The 25,224-nt window shown below is 39.5% G+C and overlaps 2 protein-coding genes across 7 annotated transcripts in view; one reads left to right on the top strand and one right to left on the bottom strand.

Moving 5' to 3' along the window:
* The window catches only part of TSPAN14 (tetraspanin 14), a 35,181-nt gene extending 30,146 nt beyond the window's left edge, over positions 1-5,035 (top strand). For all 3 annotated transcript variants that reach the window (XM_064430267.1, XM_064430266.1, XM_064430269.1), the window contains exon 9: positions 839-5,035. In XM_064430267.1, coding sequence (XP_064286337.1) covers positions 839-910 — 72 coding nt within the window. In that variant the 3' untranslated portion in view covers positions 911-5,035. The remainder of the gene's footprint in view (positions 1-838) is intronic.
* Positions 2,622-25,224, bottom strand: part of LOC135306398 (rap1 GTPase-GDP dissociation stimulator 1-like) — a 42,381-nt gene continuing 19,778 nt past the window's right edge. For 3 of the 4 annotated variants that reach the window (XM_064430256.1, XM_064430257.1, XM_064430255.1), the window contains 12 exons: positions 23,994-24,104; positions 23,017-23,139; positions 22,738-22,863; positions 21,042-21,170; positions 19,808-19,933; positions 18,947-19,090; positions 14,807-14,941; positions 13,117-13,242; positions 9,692-9,831; positions 8,695-8,821; positions 7,530-7,658; positions 2,622-6,325 (listed from right to left, as the gene is read on the bottom strand). In XM_064430256.1, coding sequence (XP_064286326.1) covers positions 6,192-6,325; positions 7,530-7,658; positions 8,695-8,821; positions 9,692-9,831; positions 13,117-13,242; positions 14,807-14,941; positions 18,947-19,090; positions 19,808-19,933; positions 21,042-21,170; positions 22,738-22,863; positions 23,017-23,139; positions 23,994-24,104 — 1,550 coding nt within the window. In that variant the 3' untranslated portion in view covers positions 2,622-6,191. Of the gene's footprint in view, positions 6,326-7,529; positions 7,659-8,694; positions 8,822-9,691; positions 9,832-13,116; positions 13,243-14,806; positions 14,942-18,946; positions 19,091-19,807; positions 19,934-21,041; positions 21,171-22,737; positions 22,864-23,016; positions 23,140-23,993; positions 24,105-24,415; positions 24,481-25,224 lie in introns of all 4 variants that reach the window. The other variant, XM_064430259.1, reaches the window with a different exon arrangement.

Raw genomic sequence — 25,224 nt, 5'->3', positions numbered from 1 at the left:
GAGAAATGCTGTGCTAAGAACAGCACCTCTTCTAGGAAGATGGTCAAGACACAAAGTTCAATCTTTTGGCAGTGTGTTGATTGACAATAACTTGACAATGTTGTTCTCTATTTGTGTCCCAAGGCTCTGTAAAACCACTTTCAGTTATTTGTATTTTCCAATTGGGTCTTTTTTGTGCATTAAGCTATTTAATTGTGGGGCTGAGAATAAGACATAACTTGACTACATTTAAATGACATCTTTTATCTTTCCAAAAATTCACCCCAGTTTTATATGATTGCTCAGAATGTTTTAGGAAATTTGCTGAGTTACAAGTTTATCCTCAGTTTGTAAAGGAAGATTTCCCTGAGAACTGACATGAATGTTAAAATTTCAAATGTCTCTGAATAATCTGGGACTACTCTGTTGTCTGTGACGAGAATTTCATTTTAGCACAGGTAATGGTACATTCTGTCTGTATTTAAAAAAATTGATCTGAAAACTGCCTGGGTTGTTATTCAAATTGTGGAACAAATGCAAATGTCTGCTTTGTAGCTTTAGCAGTAGGTAAGCATGGGTGTTTATGACACTCAGACTTGGTTAAGTGGATTTGTTCTAGCTCTGAGGCATCTGAAAAGTTATTATATTGAAGGCTGCTGAAGTTTTACATGAAAGCATCTTTCTCATGAGTTTTATTACCTGCAGGATTCTGTTGCCTTTATTACCTTTTAGTAATAGCTATGCTTTGATGGATGATCTTGGCTATGAAATGATATCTGAACCTGCCAACAAACATCTTGCAGACTGGTGCATAACAAGTATTTTATCTCACAAAATGGTATATTTTTTATCTTTTTAGATTTTTGGGATTTTCCTAGCCAGGACATTGATTTCTGATATTGAAGCTGTAAAGGCAAGTAATGCATTCTGAATATGAAAGCAGACCCTTGTTGCAAGACAGTGTATGTTAACATTATTGATTGGACACCAAGGCAGAAGAAAAGCACGGACTGTGAAATACTCCTGTTGTTAAAAGCCTTATGTGGATTTTTTTTTTATCCTGCTCATGGTTTCTGTTAGAAGCTGTTACAAAAAACAATCACCAAACACACACTGTCTACCTTTTTTCTAACAAGACAACTCAGCGCACCAGCGTTGATCTCTGAGGAAGAAATGGAATTTCCCAAGACGTTGGCAGAAGAGATTTTAGAGACTGCAGCAGGGAGCCATGAAACTGCTGTCAACCCTTGAAGGATTGCTAAGAAGATTGTTCTGTCTTCACTCCTGTCTTCTGTCTTAAATTGTAATCTTTTCAAATGTCTCATGCTGATTTCTTCAGAACCTTGCAATCATATTAATCTCTCCAGTAGAGTTTTCCAGTTGTTTTTGGCAACATATCCAGGAATCATAATTGGAAATTGGGAAAACAATCACAAAATGTCTAGATCTTCAGTTGATTTTATGTTGTGCACACTCCAAGCTGTTTTGAAAAATGCAAGCCAGCTCCTGAGATGAGAAAAACCTGACTATCTGTAGCATTAAGTCTTACAAATCTCCATTTCAGGCAAGAGGGTGTAAAGCTCTGATGCTGTTTCCTGTCTGAGAAAAATGTAAATATTCTTTATTTATAGAAGAAAAACCTCTTTAAAAATGCTTATCCTTTCAATGATCAGTAATATCTTTAAAAAGTGCGGTCTGCATACACTTCAGAATGCAGCTTGTTTCAGTAGGTAGCAAGCATGCTGTGCTAGCTGTTGATGGCTTTTGTTATTCCTCTAGTTTCTCTCACAACTATGTTGATCTTCACAAGTCTTAACTGCCGCTGCTAGGACTGATGAAAGACTTACAAATTCAGTGTTAATCCTTACTGAAATACGGTTTTAAATAAGGAGGTACAGATTTAGCAAAATATTAAAGTTGTTGAATTTTAAAGTCTTGTACAAAGCTATTGAGCCATCGGTTCTGTCTGGTTCATGGTTCAAATGTGAGTCAAAATGCAGTGAAGCAGAATGATTTCTTCAGTCATTTTCTACATCAAGCTGAACTAGTCCTTCTTATGTCAGGGTTTTCATTGTAATCAAGAGAAAAGTAAACTCTTCTTCCAGTCCTCCCTTTGTGGGGATTAGTAGATGGATCTGTAGGTCAGTAGGAGTTCCAGTCTCTTCTGTAAGACTTTGGTGTTGTACCCTTAGCTGTAAGGTGAAAGTCTGTGGCTGAAAAGTTTTTGGAAGTAGCTGTCAGTCTTACTGCAGGCCATATAACTAACATCATTTACTGCTTCCAGTGACACCAGGTTTTTCAGGGAGAGCAGGTTCACTTACAGTGCCTAACACAGTATAAATTTTAGAAAAGTATCTATTTTTATGATGATATTTTACTATATGTAGTGTGCCTGAAGGATTTAATACTTGTATTTCTAAAGTGTATGGCTTTCTTTGGAAGCCAAGCTTTTAAATATATTATGTCCTTTTTTTCTATTATGCATGTATTAACAAACATCTCACTGGCAAAAGTTGATCAACAGTAAGAATCTTTGTGTGTCTGGTGGATTGTCCAGACATCCTTCTAGCTTGTAATCTGTGAAGCACTTCAGACAGTGCTCACGTGTACTTCAGCTTTCATAGTTCTTTTTCTGGCCAGTGATTGAGACACAACAGGAAAAGGAAGCTTGTCTAAGGATGGCTGATTTCCTTACAGTAGCAGAGAATAGTCTGCTATTAACTCATCTGAAAACCTGGAAGTAAAATGGCTGGAAGTACACTGTGACTTTTTAAATTTGGTATACAACAAGAAAACAATAGCAGTAGATCACTGAGGGGAGAGCAGGAGGCATTTCTTCTGTAAAGCTGTGAATTTGAGGTCTGTATTACCTATTTGTTGAATCTGATCCATGAGGAGCAGCCAGAAATATGTGATTGTACTACAACTTACAACTTGGTAAGCAGCAGAGCTGTGGCCAGCAAACTTTGATTTAAATTCTGGTGCTTAAAACTTTGCAACACCTCATCAGCCAACTTATTTGGCTAAGGTTATGTGTGGTAATCTGATGTATGTAAAATCAGAGAAGGAAGATTGCTATTTGGAGCTTTTTGGTCGTAAAGCATTGCATTGAAAACACCAGCTAGGGAGTACATTTCCCTTTGCCAGTTTTTGACACAGCCAGCTCCTGATGCTGGGAAGGAATTCCAGGGATTTGGTGAAAATCATTCTGGTGTCAAAGATGGCCGTGGAGTTCATGCACTGAAATTAGCTGCTGACAAGAGCCAGCATTACAGATTAGGATTCCAGGGTCTGCAAATCTTGCCAAGTTACCTGAAGACTAATTAATCCTTGGTTTTTTTTATCAAGTACTGTTTGTATGCAAACCAGAATTTAACTGAAATGTTCTTAATGGCTTTGGCCATATTAACACCAGCCTTTATATCAGTTTCAGTTATTTGGAACTGAATTTGAGAGAAGTTCAACTTATTTGATGACCTTTAAATTCATGGAGTGATTTGTCTTTTTTGCCACTGTGGATAGACTTCTCTGTGCTTATTCAGTATAGTTTTTAAAATCCGGGGGCTCTAGTTTGTTTTACCTCTGTATGTTCTGAAGTACACCCATATGTGGCTAGTGTAATTTCACATTTGTAATGGGAACACTTTCTACTTAGTTTTATTTAGCACCTTCTCTGAGGACCTGCAGTGACTTCATGGCTAAAGATTTAGGTTATGGTCTAAAAAAAGTCTTGTCAGCAAAAGCAGGTGGGTGTGAGCCTGCCTCTGAAGCCCCAAAGGAAAAGTAATTCAGTGATCTCACTGAGAGGTTTGATACATTGTTGATGTTGAGATTTCAGCGGTTGCATTTGGAACGAGTTCACCAACACTACAGTGGAACCAAGGTTTTTCATGAAGATGTCAAAAGAGGTCAGACTTGAAGAACTGGACTGAAGCGAACTTCAATGTGATCACTTTTATTTCTCAGAAATGAGCACAACTTACTTCCGTTAAGCAATGTATGAATGTGTCAGTCTGTTTGACAGTGCAACTGCCTCTGGCTTTATTGCTATAGCTGCATTTGGACTCAGTTTCCCTGTACATGAAGAGGAGGATGAATATCAGCACTGAAACAAGTGCAGTGACCAAAGGACCTTGGGTTGCCTTGTGAAAACCTGAATGTTTCTTCCCAAGAGATCTTTAGCTTTGGTGAGCTCATGCAGTGCCATGTGGACAGATTTGTGCTTCCAGTCCATGGAGCTCTATGTGGCCATTGATTTATGTGTAGAATTGCCTTGGGTTTTGTATCCCCATTCCATCCTTCCCTCTTTCTTCCCCTTACTACCTGTGCATTGTCATGCAGCTTGAACATTGTTCAGCCAGTGGAAGGGGAGCTCCTGTCTCCTCTTCTGAGATGGCTTTTCTGAGTGACTTTCAATATATTTTTTTTCTCAAGCCTTAAATTTGTTTAAATAAAATTCAATATTTTCTACTCCTGGAGTTTGATTCCTGAGATTTGTTGCTTCCAGTCACTAATATTTCACTCTCGAAGGTTTAGACTGGCTACTGAGACTGCAGTTTGTGGATAGCTCAGAAATGGTGAAGGCCCAGAGGTGCTTGTTTTTTGTATTTTGCTGAACTAATTCTTGGTATTTTTTCTTTTCTATTTGGGCTGTTGACTGATAAGACTGATGCTTTTCTCTGCATTTTTAATGGAAAGCCATGAGCAAGTTAAGAGATGCAGAATGGTGTAGAGCAACCATTAAATCTCTGGGCATCAAAAAAATTTACAAGTGCTGTTTTTCTTTTCTCCTATTATGTGGTCAAAACTTGTGTGTTTCTCAACAAGTGTCACTTCTCTTGGGTGGTTTTATGAAATTCTCTTTCTCAAGGCTACTCCTGGGAGTGATATTTGGTGATGAGTGTCATGGGCTAAGTAGTGTTACTGGGTTTTGCAAGTGGGAAAGCTTTTGCAGGAACAAAGTTGTCATGTTTGTTTGCAGACATAAGCCAGTTGTTCTCAAATTGAGAACATGAAGCCTTGTTCACTTCTAAATACAGTCTGCTTTATAATAGGTTTCTGAAGATCAGTGCTTGTTTTTTTTCCCCAGAGCTTTTCTGCCGGCTTAAAAAAAAAAAAAAAAAGTAGTTGCTCCCAAGCTTTTCAGTCTCTACCTCTTCATTGTTTTGAATTTGATTTCCTAGGTCTGGACAGCATGACTCTGCAATGTACCTTCAACCGCTTCAAAAATTTCCCATAAGAACAAGTGGAATAGAATCTGTTACCTTCTCATCTAGTGACCTTTTTAAATACAAAAGGATTCCATAGAAATGTTCAGAGATGTTTGTCTTACTACATTTCTTTTTTTTTTTTTTTTTTTTTTTTCATTATCTGAAGTAAAACCAAGGTTCTCTTACGGGTGATAATGGAATGCTGGCTGCCTTCACATCCTCACCCCTGCCCACTTGTAACTTCTGACTGGCTTTATTTCTGTGTCTTGTCCAAGCACTGTGTGTTCCCTGACTGTGGTTTCTTGTAAACTTTGCTTCTGCAGAGTCTCATTCCAGTAGGTGCAAGTCTGAAATCAGGACAAGACTGTAGCCTCAAGTATTTAGGAATATAACTTGTGGCAGGAGCAGGTAGAGTTTCAGAGATGGGCTTTGAAATTGGAGATTGAAGGGGGAGTTAGCTTACAGATGGTTTTGGTTTTGACATGTTCACCTAGCAGCTGGGCTCACAGTGTCATTCACAATGAGAATGATGTTGAATTGGTGCCAGTTAGCCCTTTGCATTGTTTAAGCTACAGCTTTAATCTAACTCATATTTCAGTTTGCATGATAAAAGCTTGAGATTTTTATATAATTATTTAACAATCCCATCAATACAAGAAGAATTGCAAGTGTGTATCCTAATCTCAGAAAACCAAGCCACTGAAAAATGTATAACAAATGGTAATTGCCTGATCTTTCTCCTGTGATGTTTCTTAACCCCATTTGCTTGACAGGACTTTTTCCTGCTGTGTGCCAGTGGCTCGGTGAGGAGCAGCAGTGGTGCAAGTACCAGGCCAAAGAGATGTGCTAATGAGGAGTTTTTTATACACAGCTTTCAAAGCAGGAGCTGCCCCTGGGCTTCAGCAGTGTTGGTTGTGCAGCAGCATGACAAATGCAAGGGTTGCAGAGCTGGTGGTGTGTGCCTCAGCAGCAGTGCTGGCTTGCCATGTGGGAGAAGGGAGGTTAGTGGGGTGTCTCTCCTCTCAAAACCTGTAATGTTGTGATGGCTTCCTTCACCACATCTGCATTGCTGTGACTGCAGAGTTGCTCGAGGGTGTCTTTGATCTTGTTCTCTTCTATTTCTTGTCTCAGCTCACCTGAATGGGAGATGAAATTATGACTTTTAGTTACCTGCCATGGCATAGTGGCTCCCAATAATTATTGTAATGTAGAAGTTTGGAGTACTTGCTGTTCATAATAAGCTGCTTCAATTAAAACATTAGTTTCAATAGATACCCTTTCAGCCATTGGAAGTATTGGCTGGAGTAAGTTTTTTTCTTCCTATTGACTTCTGAGAACTGATTGACAGAAAAAAGGAAATTTTGAAACTCTAATACAATTTCTGGCACTTGTTTGCCTGTATGCTTTTTGCTACCATTTCATATTAGTAAGACTCAACTCTTAGCCTTACAGTTAGTCTATAAAATGCTAAGTACATACATCTCTGGGAAAAGCCTTATAGATCACATCTGTTATGTCAATACTTCATAGTAGCACTGAAAGCTGCTAGTTCTTTGTCCTTATTCCAATATCTGTGTGGCAACAGGGATAAAATAGAGAATACTGCAAAATCCAGCTTGTCTGTCAATACAGGATTTAAAAGGCAGCTCACCTTGTCATCCATCCTTGCCCAAGTAGAATTATTTTCAATTTATCTAATTTTTTGTGTTAAGATGTGAGAAACAGCCACAGAATTTTTGGACTCCTGGTTTCAAGGTGATCATTTTCGTTTAGTGCTACACATCTGGGATAGTCCCACCCTGCTGGAAGCATTTGAAATCTTCCCTGACCATGGAGTGAAACTGAAATAGAGCCCTTCACATGCTTTACTGAGTGTCACTGTGTGAAGGCAGCATTGCTAAAATGGCTGCTTTATCTCAGCTTCTGGTTTGCTCACAGCACAGGCAGAACAAATGTATGCCTGCCTATGAGCATGGTACAGACTCTTTCTTTGGACACAAAAAAAGTGGGACTGCCAGGCATTTGTGCATAGTGAAGTTGGACAAAGATGCTTTTACTCCATGACTCTAATTTTGCTATTTTGAGACTTGGTTATGTCACTGACTCACTGGAATAATGCCTTCCTCTCTTTTTTATTTTGTTCAACTAATGGTTTAATCAGCTTTTCATAGAGAAGGAAACTACTTGACTGTGATTTTTGGTGATCAATACAGAATGAACTTCTAATATTCTTTACTTATTCACTGGAGCATTGCAGGCAGCATATTTTGGTAACAGAAACCACTTGTCATCTTCAGAAACACTCATCCTTCCCTCACAGACAACTTAAAATGAAGTTACCTGAATTAAGAAGTCTGCACAAAAGGCCCAATGAATTGTATTTCACCTCAGGACTTGTGTTATCATCTCGTAGAAGTTTGTGTAAGCTTTGAACTAGCTGCGATTCTTTAAAAGATTCTTCAAGAGTTTCTGAAAAATAAGCAAAGAAATGGTAACCCTGAGGTGTTATCTGAAAAGAAACTATAAAGGGAATATGCTTCCTTTTTTAAAGGAAGTTCTGGACTGGCTTCATTTCAAACTGGCTATACAGAGATGTCTGGAGCATCTGTCTTCTGCACTGAAGAATTTCTGTGCTCTTTTCTGTACTGAATTTCTTTACTGTCCTTATTCCTGAAGACAGGATCAGTCTACTATTGACTGTGTATAGTTAACCTTGTAGTAAATTAAAACCTGCAATCTTCAGTGCTAGAAATGTTGATTCCCATTAGATGCCTAAATGATTTTGAAAGTTTTAATGGTAGACAAGCAGCAAAATGGGCTTTTCAGTCTTACATGTTGGTAAAGGAAATTACAAATTTCAAGTTTATTTTTCTTTTCAATTTACCTTTTGAGGTACATAGATTTCTGTGGCGTCTCTTTATTGTAATAAATTCAGACCTATTTTCAAGTTATACAGGATAAGTCTGAAAACATTTGTACCTAACTCTGAAAATGAGCTCAGGAAAAGAAATTTGAATCTTTACCATTTTCTCACTTGCTTTATTTGCAGCTTCTACAATGCCTTTTTATTTATGCTTCTGCTTTATTCTTTCCTCATGTTTGTTTGAAGATTATTTCTGCTACTTACAGTCTTCATTGACTATTTGAGTATATTACTTGTCCTTATAGCCTTTATCATCTCATTTTCATCTCCATCACCTTCACTTTCCCTTTTTTTTTCTTTCTTTTTTTTTTAGGTTTCTAGCGTCATATTATGCTGCTCAAATAGTACCTGTCCATACAGCATGATAATTTGACTCTGTCCTAAATAAGAAAAACCCTTCAGGCCATTCCCAAAGCCAATTGATTTTATGATCTGAATGGTGACAACCTTTATTTCATGCTGAAGAGCTAAATCTAGACAAGAAATATGCTTTTTCATACATGTTACCTAGAATTAACAGCATGACAATGTTTCTTAATAATTGAGGATCTTGCACAGATAATTGCTTTTAGGGGAAAATACCTAAATCAATGGCAGATGCTATTGCCAAGGCATTCAGAGCCTCATTCTGCATGGCAGCATGTTCACTTGTTGTCATGGAAACCAGATGCTTCACTCCTTGTGCTGCCTGGATGGCTTTGACCACTTCCTGTGAAAGCAAAGGTAAAACAGATGGAAATCTAATGTAGGAATGCAGTAGAATGAAGAGGGAAATGAGATTGCACCCTTCAGCTTCTGAATAGAGGGAAATAATTTGTTTGCTGCAGTGCAAACTGACAATATTCAAAGACTAGGGATAACATTGCTTTTGGGATTGATGATACATGTCTGCTGAGGGCTGGTCTAATATAGCTGGAATAGCTATACTTAGAACTAACTATAGGTGTATATCTGTAAGATAAATGTATATTTTGTCTCATTTCAATTTGTCCTTATTCCACTCTTTCATTTCAAGCCGTCAAACTAGCAAGGATTAGTTTTGCTTTATCAAAGCCTGTGCAGAGAGTATCTACTTTAGTCAGTACCTCCATAGTAAAACATGGCTGGGATGCTTGTGTGTAATAGCACGATTTGCAAAAAACAGAGGCCTGTTTGAAAATGCCAGCATGTAAAGATCATGCCAGATTTGTCCATCATGGATGAGTGGGCTCTTTGGAGTTTCCAGAGGACTGACAATTAGGACAGCTCTGGCTTACTTTTACCATTTTAATTTGAAACATATTTATGGCCATAGAAAAACTTTACCTGCTTATTACCATTTGTCAAGCCTTATTCAAACAGGGTCAGTGTTGACAAGTGACAGTAAGTGACCACGGTGCTGGTTTCTGTGAGGTGTCTGTGCTTATGGAGAACAGGTTTCCCCCTTACTGGTATTGAGGCAGACCAGAGAGGCTGTCAGTGAACCTTCATGGTTTTCATTATAAAGCTGCATGTGCTGTTTAATCCCTAGCTCTGTCTGCAAGCTTTAAAAATACTTGAGAAGGGTGCAGTAGAAACCTGCAGAGCAGGGTTCTGGTACCTGGGATCTGTTGTGGTGCAGGATGGATGCCAGCAGCCGGTTTGCCTCTCTGCAGATGCCGCTGCGGTCGCTCACGCTGCACCACTGCACCAGCCTGTTGAGCAGCAGGGGGTCTTGGCCCAGGATTTCGGCTGCATCAGCTGAAGAGAAGAGCATCACCAAGAGGCATTCAAAATCAGACCCCTTGTGGATAGATAAAATGTAGGGATAGTGGTGAAAGTAATCTCACCCCTAAAGAGTTACAGCTGTGCCAATTATCAAGCATTAAGAGCAAGCCTGCCCCTAATAGGCCACAGCTGGATCCAGTTAAGAGGGGTATTATAAAAGAGCTGGTTGGCTGGTCGAGGGGGGAGATGGAGTTTGTTGGCTGTGCTGAGGAGTCAGTGCTGTGAGGGGCTGCGTATGAGAAACCACCGAAAAGGTATGAAACCTTTGCAATAGGACAGCAACAACCCCTCAGTCTGTCTGCCACAGGAATGCCAATGTACAAATAACTGGGGTGGTGGACCTGTGCTCAGCAACCTTCAAGAACTCTAATTGAAGCACTGAGCTTTTAAGAGATCTTGGAAATATTTTCCAAAGGAATCATGCAGGGGAAGGACAAAATAAGCTGTGTCAATAGACTCATTTTAAAAGGGCTGCTGAAGTAGGGCTTGAAATTTGCAGCATTCTGTCTTTGAAAATAAATATTCTGTTGTGACACTTCAGGAGGCCCATCCCTTTCCCACTTGGCTTTTGGCACTTGGAGCCCTGCACAAATGTAATTGTGGGCTCTTGGGAGTCTGTGCTGTTTTGGTGATAATCCATTACTGTTGGCAGTGTGGGAAGCCAAGTCTTAGTACAGAATAGCAGTGTGTCAGTAACTGGATGACCTGAGTCTTAAGAATGTGTGTTGAACCATGTGTAAGGCGTTATCAGATATTCCTCTTACTGTGGAAGAGCCCTTTAATTTGCATTTCCCGGTGTTTCAGGAACCCTGTCTCAAGACTTGCTAGAAATATTAGTGTCTGTGGTTGACATTTGAAGAAACCTCACTAGATAACTTGTCCTAGGAAGTGGAACTCTAATTATGTGAACATCTGTAATAGGGGATAGGTTTGATAGAGGCATCACCCTGCTCCTGTTCCTTCAGCTGTCCCTTTCTCTGTGCACTGCATTTCTTTTGAGATAAACTGGAAGGACCAGATGGAGCGTGCACCAGAAGGTCAGTGTCAATAAACCACAAGATTGCTCTGGATATTTTCCAGAAGCTGTAAGTCAGCCTGTGCTCTGTCTGTTTTGGGGGAGATGGGGAAGTACACACACTTGCTTTTTTAATTTGTCCAGTATGCTAAGGAACAATGCACATTTCAAAATTCTACAAGGAATCTGGGAGCTTATAGCCTAGCTGGCATACTTTGTTTTGAGACAAGAGTTACTGGGCTTTCAGAGCTACCTGCATGTTATCTCCTGTAACACAAGACTCTTGTTTCTAGTTAGATGTTCAGTTAGTCTGTAGAGATCACAGTAATCCAGCTTAGTACAGGAAGCTGAAGTAAGAGGCTGGAGGATGGAACCAGTTTAAGAGATTTGTGGCAAAGGTGGGTTCTTAACTCAGTTTGACAGGCAGTAGAGCTCTTTGAGATAAATTCCAGTTAGTTACTCTTAGCAGGAAGACCTTTTTACTTACAATTTATTCAAATTTGTCATTTTATGAGGTTGAACTTTCAGTTGTGCTGAAAGTCCTTTGGCTACTGAAGTGCACAAATTATTCTGCTCCTCTGAAGCCAAATGGTGGAAGAACCAGGAGTTAACATCTCTTTAGAGTAATGGAGCTGACAGATCTGCCTGCAGTTTTCTGTGGTTGGGAAGAAACCTGCCTCTTCTAGTCTGTAAGCCTCAGCATGCCTGCTGATAGTCAGAGTAATGAATTTATACTAGATAAGGCAATTAAGTAATTTAGCGTGGACTTCTTAGTAGATGTGTGTTCATCAGAGTTTCAGACTGAGTTAATTAAAGGCAATGTTAGCTCGTGGGTAAACAGAATAGAAGGTAATTAAAAGTGGGAGAATTGTGTGTTCATAGGTGGGAATGGATAAACATTGAGTCTCCTACATTTTATTCTACTTTGCATTTTGATAATTAATATGTTTGATTCAGAAGTTGTACCTTGTGCCAAATTATGACTTTGTATTAGGGCTGGTAAATAAAATTTTAAAAGATAATTTAGTGTTTGATAATTTAGATCTATGTTACTATGTCTGAATTTTGAATGTTAAATGCCTTGTCACAATTGAGATATATCTTTGGTGAAATGACCTTACAACAACTTCTTCAAAGCCTCAGAACAGGAAGATGCTAGGTTTCTATGTGTCTTGCAGTGTTCATTTCCTATCACAGTGAAATGTAAGTGAAAACAGCTTTTCACTGGACTGCAAGTAGTGCAAATTAATAGAAGAACTATATCTAAATTTTCTGTCATGCATGTTAATTTGATAAAATATGCAAATAGTTCTCTTATTAAGTGGTGTCTGCAATGGAGTGCAGCATGGAATGTAGCAGAGTGAGGTTTTATCCTCTTCCATGTAACTAATGAAGTGATGTCTGTAATTGTTCTATGTCAGTTATCACTTCTCATCACAAAATGATCTTAACTATTGTAGTTTTAACATATGTTATTCCTGCATATCAAAGAATCAGTACTGATTAGTGCCCCAGAGCATCTGCTCTGGCAATGTGAAAGACAATACCAAACTGCATGGCACTTGTTTTGTGTCCCTGTCTGGTAAGAGCTAAGCAAGCCTAAGGATAAATTAAGATATTGAATTATATCTTAATGTAATTCCAACATCGCATTTTAAGAAACATGCACAATGATGTGCACAGAAAGTTTATTGTTGCTTTTGCATACCACCTCTGTGTTAAACTGACTGAAGTACAAGGAGATAATCCAATACATTATCATGAAAAGTAAATTCAACATTTGAGCCACATGAGCAAGAGAAAACTGGCAACATGTTCTACCAAAGACTGGTAGAAATTAATTTCTCCTGCCTTGCTCCACCCCAGTTCCCTTTATTCATTTTGTGTTCTCTAGTTTTTATTGATTTGCTGTCCTGTGATTTGACATTAAAACCTGGCTCTTTTTCTTCACGCTCATGCCCTGCTGCTGTGTCTCTGGTGAAAAACATCTTTTTAGGCCTTTGCCCATTCTCACTGACTGCTGCAGATTTGTTCCATGTGGTTTGTTTCTCAACTACCTCTGAGGCTGACTGGGGCAGTCTGGAAAGTGTGCAGCCTCTGGCAATAATCTCTGCTGGAAGCTCTCCAGATGGAGTGGAATTGGGTTAGCAGGACACTCGGCCTGTAGTCTTGCACAGCTTGTTTTGCAGGGGAAGGGAGGAGGGGAGCTCACGGCTGATCTCACTGAAGTTGCAGGTGCCTACCTTGACCATCTGCTAACATCCGTAATGTCCCGAGGAGTTTAAACTGCACAGGAGGGCTCTCCGACCTCAGAAGGGCCTCGATCCGCTCTGCGACACCTTCCTCCAGCATCTGAACCTTGCTGACAACTAGGAAATGGGAAAGAGGGGATAATGTGAGGCTCAGAAATGGCACAAACATCTGAAAATGCAGATATGGCATAACTGCTGTGAATTGTGTGCTGTGTTAGGCTTCTAGTGAAAAGTCCAACTTGTTAGCAAGCTCAGAAATTAAGTCAGGACTACCTGAGTGCTTAGACTTTTCTTTTGGGCTAAAACTTTAATAGGAGCTGCTCTTGGGTATGTTTGGTCACTTTTGATCTTAGCCCTGCTCAGAACAAAGTACATAAAACACAGCATTGTTATTTCTCTTCCTTCTTCTAGTTGTAATAGTTTATCCATCCACTTGCCCAATTGCTTGAGGAAGCCTGTTCTGTGCTAGCTCATCTTAACTGAACTGGGGTGCAGAAGTGATTTACTCAGCCATATTTCTTGGAAATGGGTTTTCTCTTTGTATTTGAGCTCACTCGTGCCCTGTTCATGCCTTTGTTTCTGTGCTTTCCTCTCCTCATTTTTGTGTCTTTCCTCCAGTGGTTGGTGCAGTAAATCCCTTGTAATAATCAGAAGCTTGTCTGCAAGGAGTCTTAATACTGCTTAACTGTGCTACCAAAAGCTGCTTCCTCCAGAGCAATTTTTTTCCTATCTTTTGCATATATTTGTGGGGGAGTGGTGAGGAAGATTGGACAGTGAAATGGGGGAATTAACTGCTATATCCCTCATCTTTTTATTGGGCAAATTGAGAAGCACATCCTATTAGGTAACTTGCTCTTAATGTCCTTGTTCTTCAGTGGCACAGACTGACTCCTTTTACTAGATCATAATGACTTTTTAATTTTTTATAAGCATCTGTTATCTTTTAAGATCGGTGCTTGAATTGTTTTCCATGTCTATTTCCAAGTGTTCACCCATATTTAATTCATGTTTATGGATTTCCACTCAGTGTCTTTCATTTTTCTTTTTCAGGTAGCAGATAATATTGTTCAAAGTGATAGTTTGTGTTTCCAGAAGTTAGAAAATACTTAACAGATATTACAGATATTTTTATGAATTGATGACAAAAAGTATATTGTAGGAATAGCATTTTAAAAGTCCACACACTTGGAAACATCTAAAATGGTTTGTAATTGAAGAAAAAAAAGACTTGAAGAAAACAGATAATCAAAAAGCCGAATGTCGATATTTTATAATTGATTGAGCTTTTGAAAATGCAGATTCAAAGAAGATTAGGATTTACTGGTTCTGTATAATATTAATGAATGTTAGTGTTATAGAGGAGGAAGTTGGACATCCCTACCAGGTGTCTCCACCCCATTCTCTGTATTTTAAGCTATGAACCCTGTTCTGATTTTTTTTTTCTTGAGCTGTTGTGTGCCATTAATAAGAAACTACTTCAGCAGCTGGTAATGAGATTCCACTTTATGATATTTAAACTCTTGATGTAGATGAGGAACTCCTGATTAATTATTCAAATATACGTTCCTGCAGTGGGGGGAAAGGTCGGTTGCCCCTCAGAACACAAGGGGCTGTTACTGGTGCTGGGCAGGGGTGAGCCCTGAGTGCAGAGGTGGCAGTGAGTGTGTGTCCAGCTGTGCACCTGGGACGGCGAGGCTCTGCAGGGCGCTGAGCGCAGCCTGTTGCACGGAGGCGTCCCCGCTCCGCACGTGCTTCTCCAGCAGATCCAGGAGCTGGTGGATCACCCCCAGCTGCAGCAGCCGCAGGCAGTTCCCGTCTGAAGAAAGAGGCACAACCAAGCAGGTGAGAGAGGGAAGAAACACAATGGACGATGCAAAATCAGAATTCGGGGAGTCTTTGCCTTGACTGTTTTCGTGTCTTGCTAAGATCAAGACTACCTTTTGCATTGTTTTTTGCAACCTTCACCTCTTTAGAGAGATGTGAGCATCCGCTACCTGTAAACTGATGCTGAGGCAGATTCCGGTGGAGCTTGGCTCGAGAAAGCTTTCAAGGGACAATCACTGTTAAATTCAAAACCATAGGTTCCCCAGTCCCTTTCTTTTCCCTAACTACTGCTGCATTTTCCACTACACATGTAGTAGAATACCAGTGGCATTTTTCATTTCTCACCAGGACGGCTTTAAGGCTCTTTAATTTTGCTATTCTACTGATTTAAGACATTATTGTGAAACCAGGGATCTTACCCACCAATGGTAAATCTGATTACTAGTTCTGTACTGCTGTTATTCTTTGTTTCTATGAAATAAATTGTTATTAATGACTCCTTGAAAGAATCAGAGCTAGATTTTTCTTACCTCTTTTGAGAAACCCATTTTCTGAAATGAGAAGTCTATTTGTGCTGCACTCACAGGAAGCTCAGAAAATGAATTGACCTGGAGAGATCTGGTTTATTAAATCCCAGTGAAAGAGCAGATTTGTACATTCCGCAAAACCTACCACTTTGCCCAGCAATGCTCTGTAGTATTTTGTCAGTGCATGTCTGGATTTCTCCTCCTGTCTTTGCTGGACAGGTGGCAGCTTTGTTTTCAGAAGCTGCTTAGCTCACCTTGTTAGGAAATGAGAAAGTTCTGCTAAGGAGCAAAAGGAAGCCCTCTATGCTACAGATGGCATCCTTTCTGAAGAAAGTTTTTTGATGATGCCATTTGGAAAACAATTTTCTATACTTTTCTTTATGCAGTTTGTTGTGCCCTAAGAGAAGCCTGACACTCATTAACATCTCCTTATTGTGTGCTTTTACCATGTGAAAGCTGTTTGTTAAAAATGGCAAAACAGTGTGAACACTAAATAGAAGGACATATTCACCTGGAATAAAGAGTTATCCATGGAACTGTACACACCTCATGCAAGTACATGGTCTGGCCAAAAGTAGCTCTAGTACTTTGTTGCAGTAATAAGCAGATGGGACTCAGTTTCTTCATGCAGAAAAGCCAAATGTTACAGCTCATTTTTGTACAGTTTTCAAGAGCTCATGTATAACTCTAATTGGTTCATAGCTTTCTTTCCACTCAAGTAATTAGTTAGAAAATACTTGTGTGTGTATGTGCTAAGACTCTCTTAACCCAGGTGTTTACATATTTTCTTTGCAGATTCTTATGGCACAGACTCCTTGTTTTTTGCAGGTGCAAATGCTTCTCTTTCCAGAATAGTTTGTTGTGCTCACTGCTTCTCATTCCTCTGATTCTTTCTTATGGGAACTTAGAGGCTTAGCTGGTAATTCAGCAGAGCGAGGCCCAATTTTATAAGGCCTTTCTTTTTTTATAATATCGCTACCTGTATGCAACAGTACTTCTCATGGTTCTGAGTTTACAGACTGAGGTGTACAGACTTCTAATTTTTGTATGTATAGCATGTAAGAGGGGCCTTAGTAATTTTAACACTTGTACTGGTTTGGATGTTATTTCCACCTCAAAGTCATAGACACTCCTGTTGGCTTTTGAATGTGCTGTCTTTTGAACGAGTACCTATTATTCTTTTCATCTCTTAACATTTCACTTAGTAGCCTGTTTTTCCTCTGTCTTCTTGCATATGTTAGAGCAGAATTTGTCAAATGCTTGTAAAATGTAGTTGGATATTTTCATGAGAGTTGTTAGTCTGTGAAATAGTTAGAATTCTACTCACACAGAAATATTTTGATACCATTTTATGCATACATTCTCTAAAGCTGATGGTTTTGCTTGTCATTCTTCAGGTGTTCTCTTGCCTAGTCCTAATCTCTGGAGATCAGAGTATATGAGGAAAATTGCCCAGTCTGCCTTAAGAATAGGTTCCATAGAAATAGGTCACCTCTTTTGGTCTGATAAAATTCTACAGGGAAACTATTTTGATCTTCAGATAGACTAACCTTAATTGAACTTAATTTCTCTCCTCCCCCCACCTCTCAAACTGAAGAATGTCAGAACTTTTTTTTACCCTCATGCAGTAAAGTGCAAATAGGCAGAGCCCATTAGTGGTTGCCTTGCTTTGATTGTCACAGAGCTCCAAATTGCTTTTCTCTCCTATGGAGTTTTTGCTTGGATAGCAGCAGAACATCCAATTTAATGGCTCATAGTTAGTCTGATAGGAACAGCTACTTTTCATAGCTGCAAAAGCTGTCTGTCATCTTTTCACTGCCTAGAAGTCATTTGATGCTGAGAACAGAGTTCCATAGGATTTTTTTCTCTCAGATTAAAAGCTGTGCATACATCAGTGGCACACACTGAGGCATGAGAGGGATTATTCACTTCTTCCACATGAAACATCTAATGCTGTGGTGGGGAAGATGGGGGGAGAAGAGCAAGTGACAAAGCAAGCCATTCAGCTGAGTAAATTGAAATAGCCAGTTGAAGGCACTGGGGGCACTTCTGTGGCCTTTGTAGAGCCATGATGCACAATGGCTGATTCAGAGCAAGGTATGGGGCAAGGAAGAAAGGGAGTCTAGTAAGGTTGTGAGGCAGAGGTGAGGAGATGTATGAATGATAGCTTGCTTTGAAAAAAAAAACCCCAAACAGACATTCAGACAGATGTGAGGGAATTTTTTTCTAATAATTAAACACCTATTAATGCAGAAAGTTAAGCAATTTTTTAAACTGAGTTTGAAGCCAGTACAGTAGCTATCAGTGAGATAGGACAGGAAGTGTGGGGGGGATCTTTTGCTGATTGATTGAGCACAGCATGCTTTCAAGGAGTCTGCTCATAAGAATATCTCTTTCTCTCTGCAGAGTATAAAGGCTCATTACTTTCTATAATAGGAATTGAAAGATAAAATGGCTTATCTTGAGATTTCTTCCCATCTCCATGTCTGAGAAATCCTCCCTTCCTAAAAGTTATTTGAAACATAAAACAGCAGTAACTCTGTGGTTTTTTGTTCGGGTTTTTTGTTTGTCTGTGTGTTTTTGTGGGGTTTTGGTGTGTATTTTTTTTTAATTTCTAAGAAATATGTTTGCCATTAAATATTTCCAGAGTCTCCTCTCTAATAAAGTGTGGTTCAGCAAAAAAAAATTGCAAAGGCTTGCATACTTGATCACCCCTTTTGTTATGATTATGCCCCCCAAATTATTTTAGTATCAGTAGCGCCTGTAACTTAAAAGCATGCAAGTCTCTAGTCTGCAGAACAGAAAGTAACTATTTCAGAACCAGGGAGTAGTGATATCTGATAGTGTTGGTTTTCTCTGCACTCACAAAGTGGCTTTCCATCTTTGAAGGGTAGAGGATAACCAACCTTACAATCTCTTTTGTAAAATTGGCAATAAGCCTTGCCCCTGTCTTGGTACCTGCAAGTGTCTGGATGTGGTGCAAGTATCTGTGCTAAGAGATGATGCCGCGGCCCTTAGCAAAAACCTTCTGCATGTACTTATTTGTGTTTTGAGAAATAGAGAATATCTCATATCTGATTATAATTAACCCCCAAAGGGAGCTGTTCTGTCAGTCAGTGATGACTTTGTTGTTAAGGTTAATAACTGAAGACCTTTATGTTGCTGGTTGCTTTGAGGTTGAGAGTGGTGACATGCAGTGTAAGTGGCTAGTTCTTGGTGTTTTTTTAAATCCATGTTGCCCAAAATACAGCATAGTAGTAATATAAAGTAAGTTGCTGTTAGACACAAGCACTGGGCTATAGGCTATAGAAATGACAAGGCTCATGCCTGAGAATTCCTGCAAGGATAAGAGATTGTGGATGGGTCCCTGTTCAATTAAAAGAAACCAATGGAAATGGAAACTCTTCTGCTAGAGAGACTTTTGGATGCTAATTCTTTATGTACCTGGCCTGTAATATTTCCCTTTTTACCTCCAAGGAGCAGAGAGACAATGAGATCTGATGCAGCCTTCACAATGCATGTATCTTCAGCCTGGGAACTGCCTTGGAGCCTCAGCAGGATCTCAGACAGCACCTCTGGCACACCTGCATCCACCAACTGCACTTTCAGAGTATCTGTAGAGATCACAGTAAAAGCACATTAAAACTTCTTGGCTCCTTGTGGAAGCATTTCAAACTAGAAAGCTAAATCCTCGAACTTTAGCCAGTTGTTTTCCAGGTCACTGTTTTGGTTTTGTTTGTAACAGCTTTCTGGAGCCAGGATGACACCAAGGCTGAATGAGCAAAGCTTTCTGCATTGGTCTTTGACGTTTTTTGTGCTGCCAGTTATGAGCTTTAATGGCTTTAAAATCTGTGCCAGATATCTAGATATTTTTAGTGTCAGTGCTTGTTGTACTGCTACTTAGAGTATGCATCTTCACAGAGTCACAGAATATTCTGAGCTGGAGGGGATCCAGAAGGAGCAGCGAGTCCAGCTCTTAAGTAAATGGCCCAAACAGGGATTGAACTGGTACCCTGTCGTTCTGATTTTTAAAATTAAAAAATGATCTGTGTTGCTGCTTTCCTCTTACCCACCATGGAGAGTAAGTGTGAATCTGCTATCTTTTGGATCTACTGAAATGTAGTGGAATGGTACTCTCTCCTTCCTTTCTTTGTTTTCTCACCTGCTCATGTGTTGTTTGGGCCAGGATCTCACATGTTCCTGGAGCTTATTTCTCCTGAAAGCCTTGCTGGTTCTGTTAGAAGGATCCCATGGCAAACTTGGAACCCAGAGCTTAAACCAGTACAATACCCAGTCTCCCCTTGTTCCACCCAGATCAAAAGGAGCCTTACCATTTTCTGCAAGTGCTTGCAGGACCTCAAAGACAATTTCTAACTTCTCATGGCTCTCTGCTCTCCTCAGTTGTTTCACCAGTTGTTCAGCAACTTTTGTCATGCTTAGAGCTTCCTTGGCTGAATCTGTGCATGTGATAATGTCAGGATTTAGAATTTTTATTTTATTAAATTATTAAAGATATCTCCCTATGATCTGAAATGCTTAGACACTGTCTTTGAAGGCTTTGTCCTTTCTTGTTGACTCTTCTGTTTCTTTGGATGGCACTGAGAAAGCAGAACTCTATCACTTCCCCCCCCAAGTTCTTTAACTGTTTATCTGTAATTTCTGTAGACCTCATAGATGTCAAATTAATCCTGGCTTAATTTCACTGACTAGTACAAGTCCATCTGTAGTATGATTATTTAATATAACAATTGGCACATGTCAGTTTGCTGTAGCAGTATATTTCTTGCCTTGATTAGGTGCTTCTAGTCTTGCTGGTATCCTAAACATCTGCAAGATGTATGTTAGCTAAGCTTGCCGCTTTTGACATAGAATACATTTCAGTTGAATATGGCATTAAATAATATAACAGCTATAACAAGGACAGATCTCTTAAGAGAAAAATGTGGCATTGTGATATCATGTCCCCTTCCCTGCATATCCCCCTAAGTGCAGGAAGCGGTAGATCAAGCCAGACCATATATAGAGAGTGGTAAAAACTTTGTACTTGGTCTTTTCCTTGTATTACTACTCACAACTTGTGTAAAGTAGGGCAAATATATTTTGAATTAGTGGAGATGCTTTTGCTTTGAAAATTGTTTAAATGAAGATGGAAGCCATTTTAGTAAGGTATAGAAACTTAATTATTAAACAGAAATTAAATTTTAATAAACAAGCTTTTAATGTGCCAAATCTGATGTAGTTGAAACTGTCAATTTATCATGTGAAGTTATGCCATCTCTTCATTTGGGGTCAAAAGATGGCTATTAAACTTAATTGTTTTAATGTAGTATAAGTAATTGCTGGTACTCCATGAAAGAGTAGCTATTTCTCTAATCCAGATATTGTGGCCAGTTCCTGATTAGATATCAGCAGTGTTTTAAAAACAAAGCCCAAACACCAGCCCTTACCCCACCCCAAAAACAAAGCCCACAAACCTGTGGGCATGGAAAGGCAGTGACAGTGTGGAGATAGTATTTCACTCTAAGATGCAGAAATTTAAAAAACTTTTAAAAAGACCTTACTTACCAAGGTCTGCCAGATTGTACAAGGCCAAGAGAGCAACGTGGACAAGTGGTTCACTCTGTGCATAGTCAGTTAATATTCGGACCAGTGATGGGATCACTCCAACCTTGACCAGCTCTTCCTGAAGGCTGCCTGGTCAGCAAAGCAGAGGTGTTAAAGGTGCTTAAATCAGGACCTGATTAAATCCGTGAAAAGGGTCTAACTGGGATGCTTAGCAGCAGCAAGGTAGTCTGGTTCTTTCTCACACTGTTAGATTTTGTAAAGTTTTTGGTGGTGGCTCCAGGCTAATATGCGTGTGGAGGAAATGCAAGTTTGGGACAGATTTTTACTAAACATCCTGGTTTGACTTTGACTTAAGGTATTAAGCCACTGTGTCCATCCACATGTGCTTGCTGAGGAAAACCCTGATAACAGTTTTCTTTCTTTTTGTAGTTTGTTTTGTAATGAATGAAGGCTTAATATCTGAAATTATTTTGAGGGTGCCAAGAACTGTAGGATACAAATTGGACAGTGATGGTTGCTTAACAGCACAGTGGCACTGCTTTTGCAGCAGTGTCTTGCTGAGAGCTGGGCTGTTGCTCGGGTGACAGTGCGTGGCAGACACCAGGAAGGCTCTGGTGCTATTGTAGCACAGGCAATTGGAATTCAGACAGGGAATTGGTGAAGTTAATTTTTCTTCTCTTTGATGCATTTATTGCTGTGTTAGTAATATGATTTATTAATGTGTGTCACAGTAGTCTTGGCAAATCTGTGCTGGGCCTGTGCTCTGCCAGAAGGGAAGCAGATGTGCAGGATGGCCATATGCTGCAGCAGTGCTGTGTACAGAAGTTGCATGAGCAAATGGGAATGAAATTGTAGGGAAAAGCTTTTTTAAACTCTTGTGTCATTCCCTGATGAATACATGTAACTCGCAGGGAGCTTAGTGGAATCTATACCGGGTACCTATCTTGCTTGGATTTCATAAGAACAGTGAAGGAGGCATACCCACAAATTTCTGAGTAAAGTTGTGCAGATCCACACTAGAAGGATTAGAGAAGATAGATTGAAGGCAGAGAGTAATGGATATGAGATACTGGGTGAAAATTTCCGTATTTATTTTCAGTATGCAGTAAATATTTTGGGCAGTCTGGGAGTTAAAGATAAAAAAAATCTTAAACTGTTTTGGGTAAGTAAATGAAAATTGTTTAACTTTTGAGCCCAGCTAGCAAGCTGGTGCCCAGGGAATGTGGAGCACAAAGATCTCCTGCATGCAAGCAGTAGTTCTCAGAGAAGACTATTCCTTGCATGGATACATATCTCAGTATTTTTTTAATCTCTTTTTTCCTAACACACTTTTTAAACAAGTGCTTTGCTTTATAGATGTTCTTATTACTTTGGAAGAAGTCCAAGCCATTCAGGATTTGGACCCAAGGCAAGTCTGCAAAATTGGTGAAGATATGTGTGAGGCTCTGCTCCTCTTGTGATTTCAAAGCAGTTCTGACAGAGCTGTGCCACTTGAAGTCAAAAATGTAGGGAGGAAGCCCAGAGTTCAGGCGGTGCTTGGGGTGCATTCAGCCAGGTGTCTGTGAACTCTGTGAACTGCATACCTAACTGGAGGCTGAGGTGCATGGTCTCAAAGTTATGAGTTACAGGTTGCAATGCCTTTTAAAATGATGCCTTAAAGCCAGGGAAAAGCAGATTCTCCTCTGTGGGTACTTACGGTTATCGTAACAGATACGGCCAATGGCCCTCCCAGCGTGGAGCAGCATTTCTTGGTCTGTGCTCTCCAGCAAAGGTATCAGTGTTAGAACCAAATCTGCTTCAATACAAGGTTTCTTCATTTCCTCTGTGTAGATAAAAGACAGGGAATTCCAGGCTTTTGCCATTTAGGAATAAAACTATTGCAATAGCAATAGCTGGTAGCCATGAAACAAGATTCAAGAGTGAAAACATGAAGCTAATGTGAGATGCCTTGTAGTAGTGTTTGAGCATGACTTACCATTTTTGGCTATCTCTGAGAGCACGTGGGCTGCTTTCACTGCACATCGTGGATTGCCCTTCAGGACTTTTGCCAAAGTTGGGAAGATCCCACTCCCTCTGAGTAGGTGGAAGGATCTCTGCTCTGCAGTGATAAGAGTGTTAGCAGTACCTGCAGTAGGTTTGCAGCTGTTTTATTCACATGTTCCTTTGTTTCCTAGAGTTCTGAGTGGGTATCTGTGGGATCCAAGCTTCTGATTTAACAAGGTTCTTAAAGGCTATCTGAGTCTGAATATGTGGACACAGTTATCTGCTTGAATTGCAGCAAGTGTGGTTCCAGCTGATTACTCTGCTTTGTGCTGAATTGAAGCAGGGGTGGCAAGGCCAAGAGGAAAACAGTTTTATCTTCTCTGACTACAAAAGGATGCCTGCATAAGGCATGGGAAGTCAGGGATTAAGGTGCTATTCCTGAGGCATGGCCTAGCAATTAATTCTGTAGGTAGGCACAATACCTTTTATTAGAGTAGCAATTAGAACAGACAATTCCCTTAGCCTTTTTTCATCAAAGATATGGCCAGCTGGCCCAAAGATAGTAAATCACCATCTGCCAGCAGACTCAAATAAATGCAGGTTTGTGTCATTTTAGGAGAATGTGTAAAGGCTTTAGGGACTTCTGTACAAGTAGACTAGAAACTACTTTTAAAATGCCTGACCTGATAGGGTCACCCTAAATTAATTCTAGGAGTTTGTAATAAATAGAATATTAAACCTGGAATTTCTCTGGAGCTTTTGGTATTTTAGTGACCAGAAACTTTATCTGATCACAGGTAATTTAGTGAGTTTTATACAGAGAGAAAAGAAAGCAACACAACCTGAGGACAGCTATAGTTCCAGCAGCAATCACTTTTTGAAATAGAGATTATCACAATAAACAAAACCTGATATGAATTCTTTAGAATTGTGCAAATGGTTGATTCGTGATCCAGAGTGATACTTAACTATCTTCAGTAATAGCCAGGAGAATCCCATTCAAACTTTCAAGGATCTGATCTTCAGCTTCTGTGTCATCTCCACAAAGCCCAAGGTATTCCAGGTGCTTATTCAGGGTTTCTAAACAGAATGAGATAGAAAACTTTGGTGAGCCAGCATGGAAAATATTGAATTCCTTGTGGCAGTGCTTTTCAGTGCTAATATCTTATTATAAAATAATTTCCTGAGGGGTCAAGATCTAAATATGCTCATTTATTCCAAGAGCATGAGATCAAAGGAGTGGTCACTTCTCAGACAGCACACAGCTCTTGTGCAGGCATAAACATGCAGGGATAAATTCTATCTGGAAACGGAAATGAACATATAATAACTGTGGCAGAGTTTGAGGTGGGGAGAAGAGAGGAATAATTACAGGACCCAAATCAAAATACCTGTTTATCATAAAGTCAGTACATGGAGCTCAACTATCTACTGTGGCAGTGACCAGTAGCAGGTCCTGAAAGGATGAAAGAAACAGATGGGGTAAAATACTTCTCCCTTTGTTTCTGGCAGCTTTGGCCTTTAGAAACACATCTAGTATTTGCATCAATATATATCTAATACATGTTGATCAACTTTTATTTGTTTTTTTTTTTACCTGTATAAATTAATTCATAATTTTTATCTCCACATCACACAATTTCACCATTGTAAGAGGGGGATACTTTCCTTTGTTTTAAAATATTTACCAAAAAGGTTAAAGCTGATTGATTTTGAGTTGCTATTGTAAGAGAAATAAATTATCCTTCACTATTTGCTCTTCCATGTCTGTCATAATCAGATGGGTTTTATTTTAGTCCTCCTTTGTAATTCCTCTGTCAATTTGCTTAGTATTTGCAGAAACTTCGATAACTTGCCTGAATATTTTTCCAGCTCACTTTTATTCTTCATAAGGATCTAAAATTTGAAAGTGTTCTCAAGACTCAGATGGACTGGGATTCAGACAGAGATTGTCATGTTTTGTTTTCTACTTTGTTAATTCTTTGTCTATTTGAGAATGACTTTTGTCCAGTTAATGAAAATAATCTCTTACCTTCCAGGCAGCAGGAGGTAACTTAAACCCCACCATCATTTATAATTTGGCCATCTTTTCCCCATGCAGGTTGTTCTGCATTTGCAGACACTGAGCTTGATGTGTCCCTTTATCCCAAGTCACAAAGGATGATACCATTTTCCTGCAATTATCTACAGTAAAATTTGA

This window comes from Passer domesticus, chromosome 8 (assembly GCF_036417665.1).
Source record: "Passer domesticus isolate bPasDom1 chromosome 8, bPasDom1.hap1, whole genome shotgun sequence".
Taxonomy (NCBI): domain Eukaryota; kingdom Metazoa; phylum Chordata; class Aves; order Passeriformes; family Passeridae; genus Passer; species Passer domesticus.
This window is presented reverse-complemented; position numbering and strand designations above follow the sequence as displayed.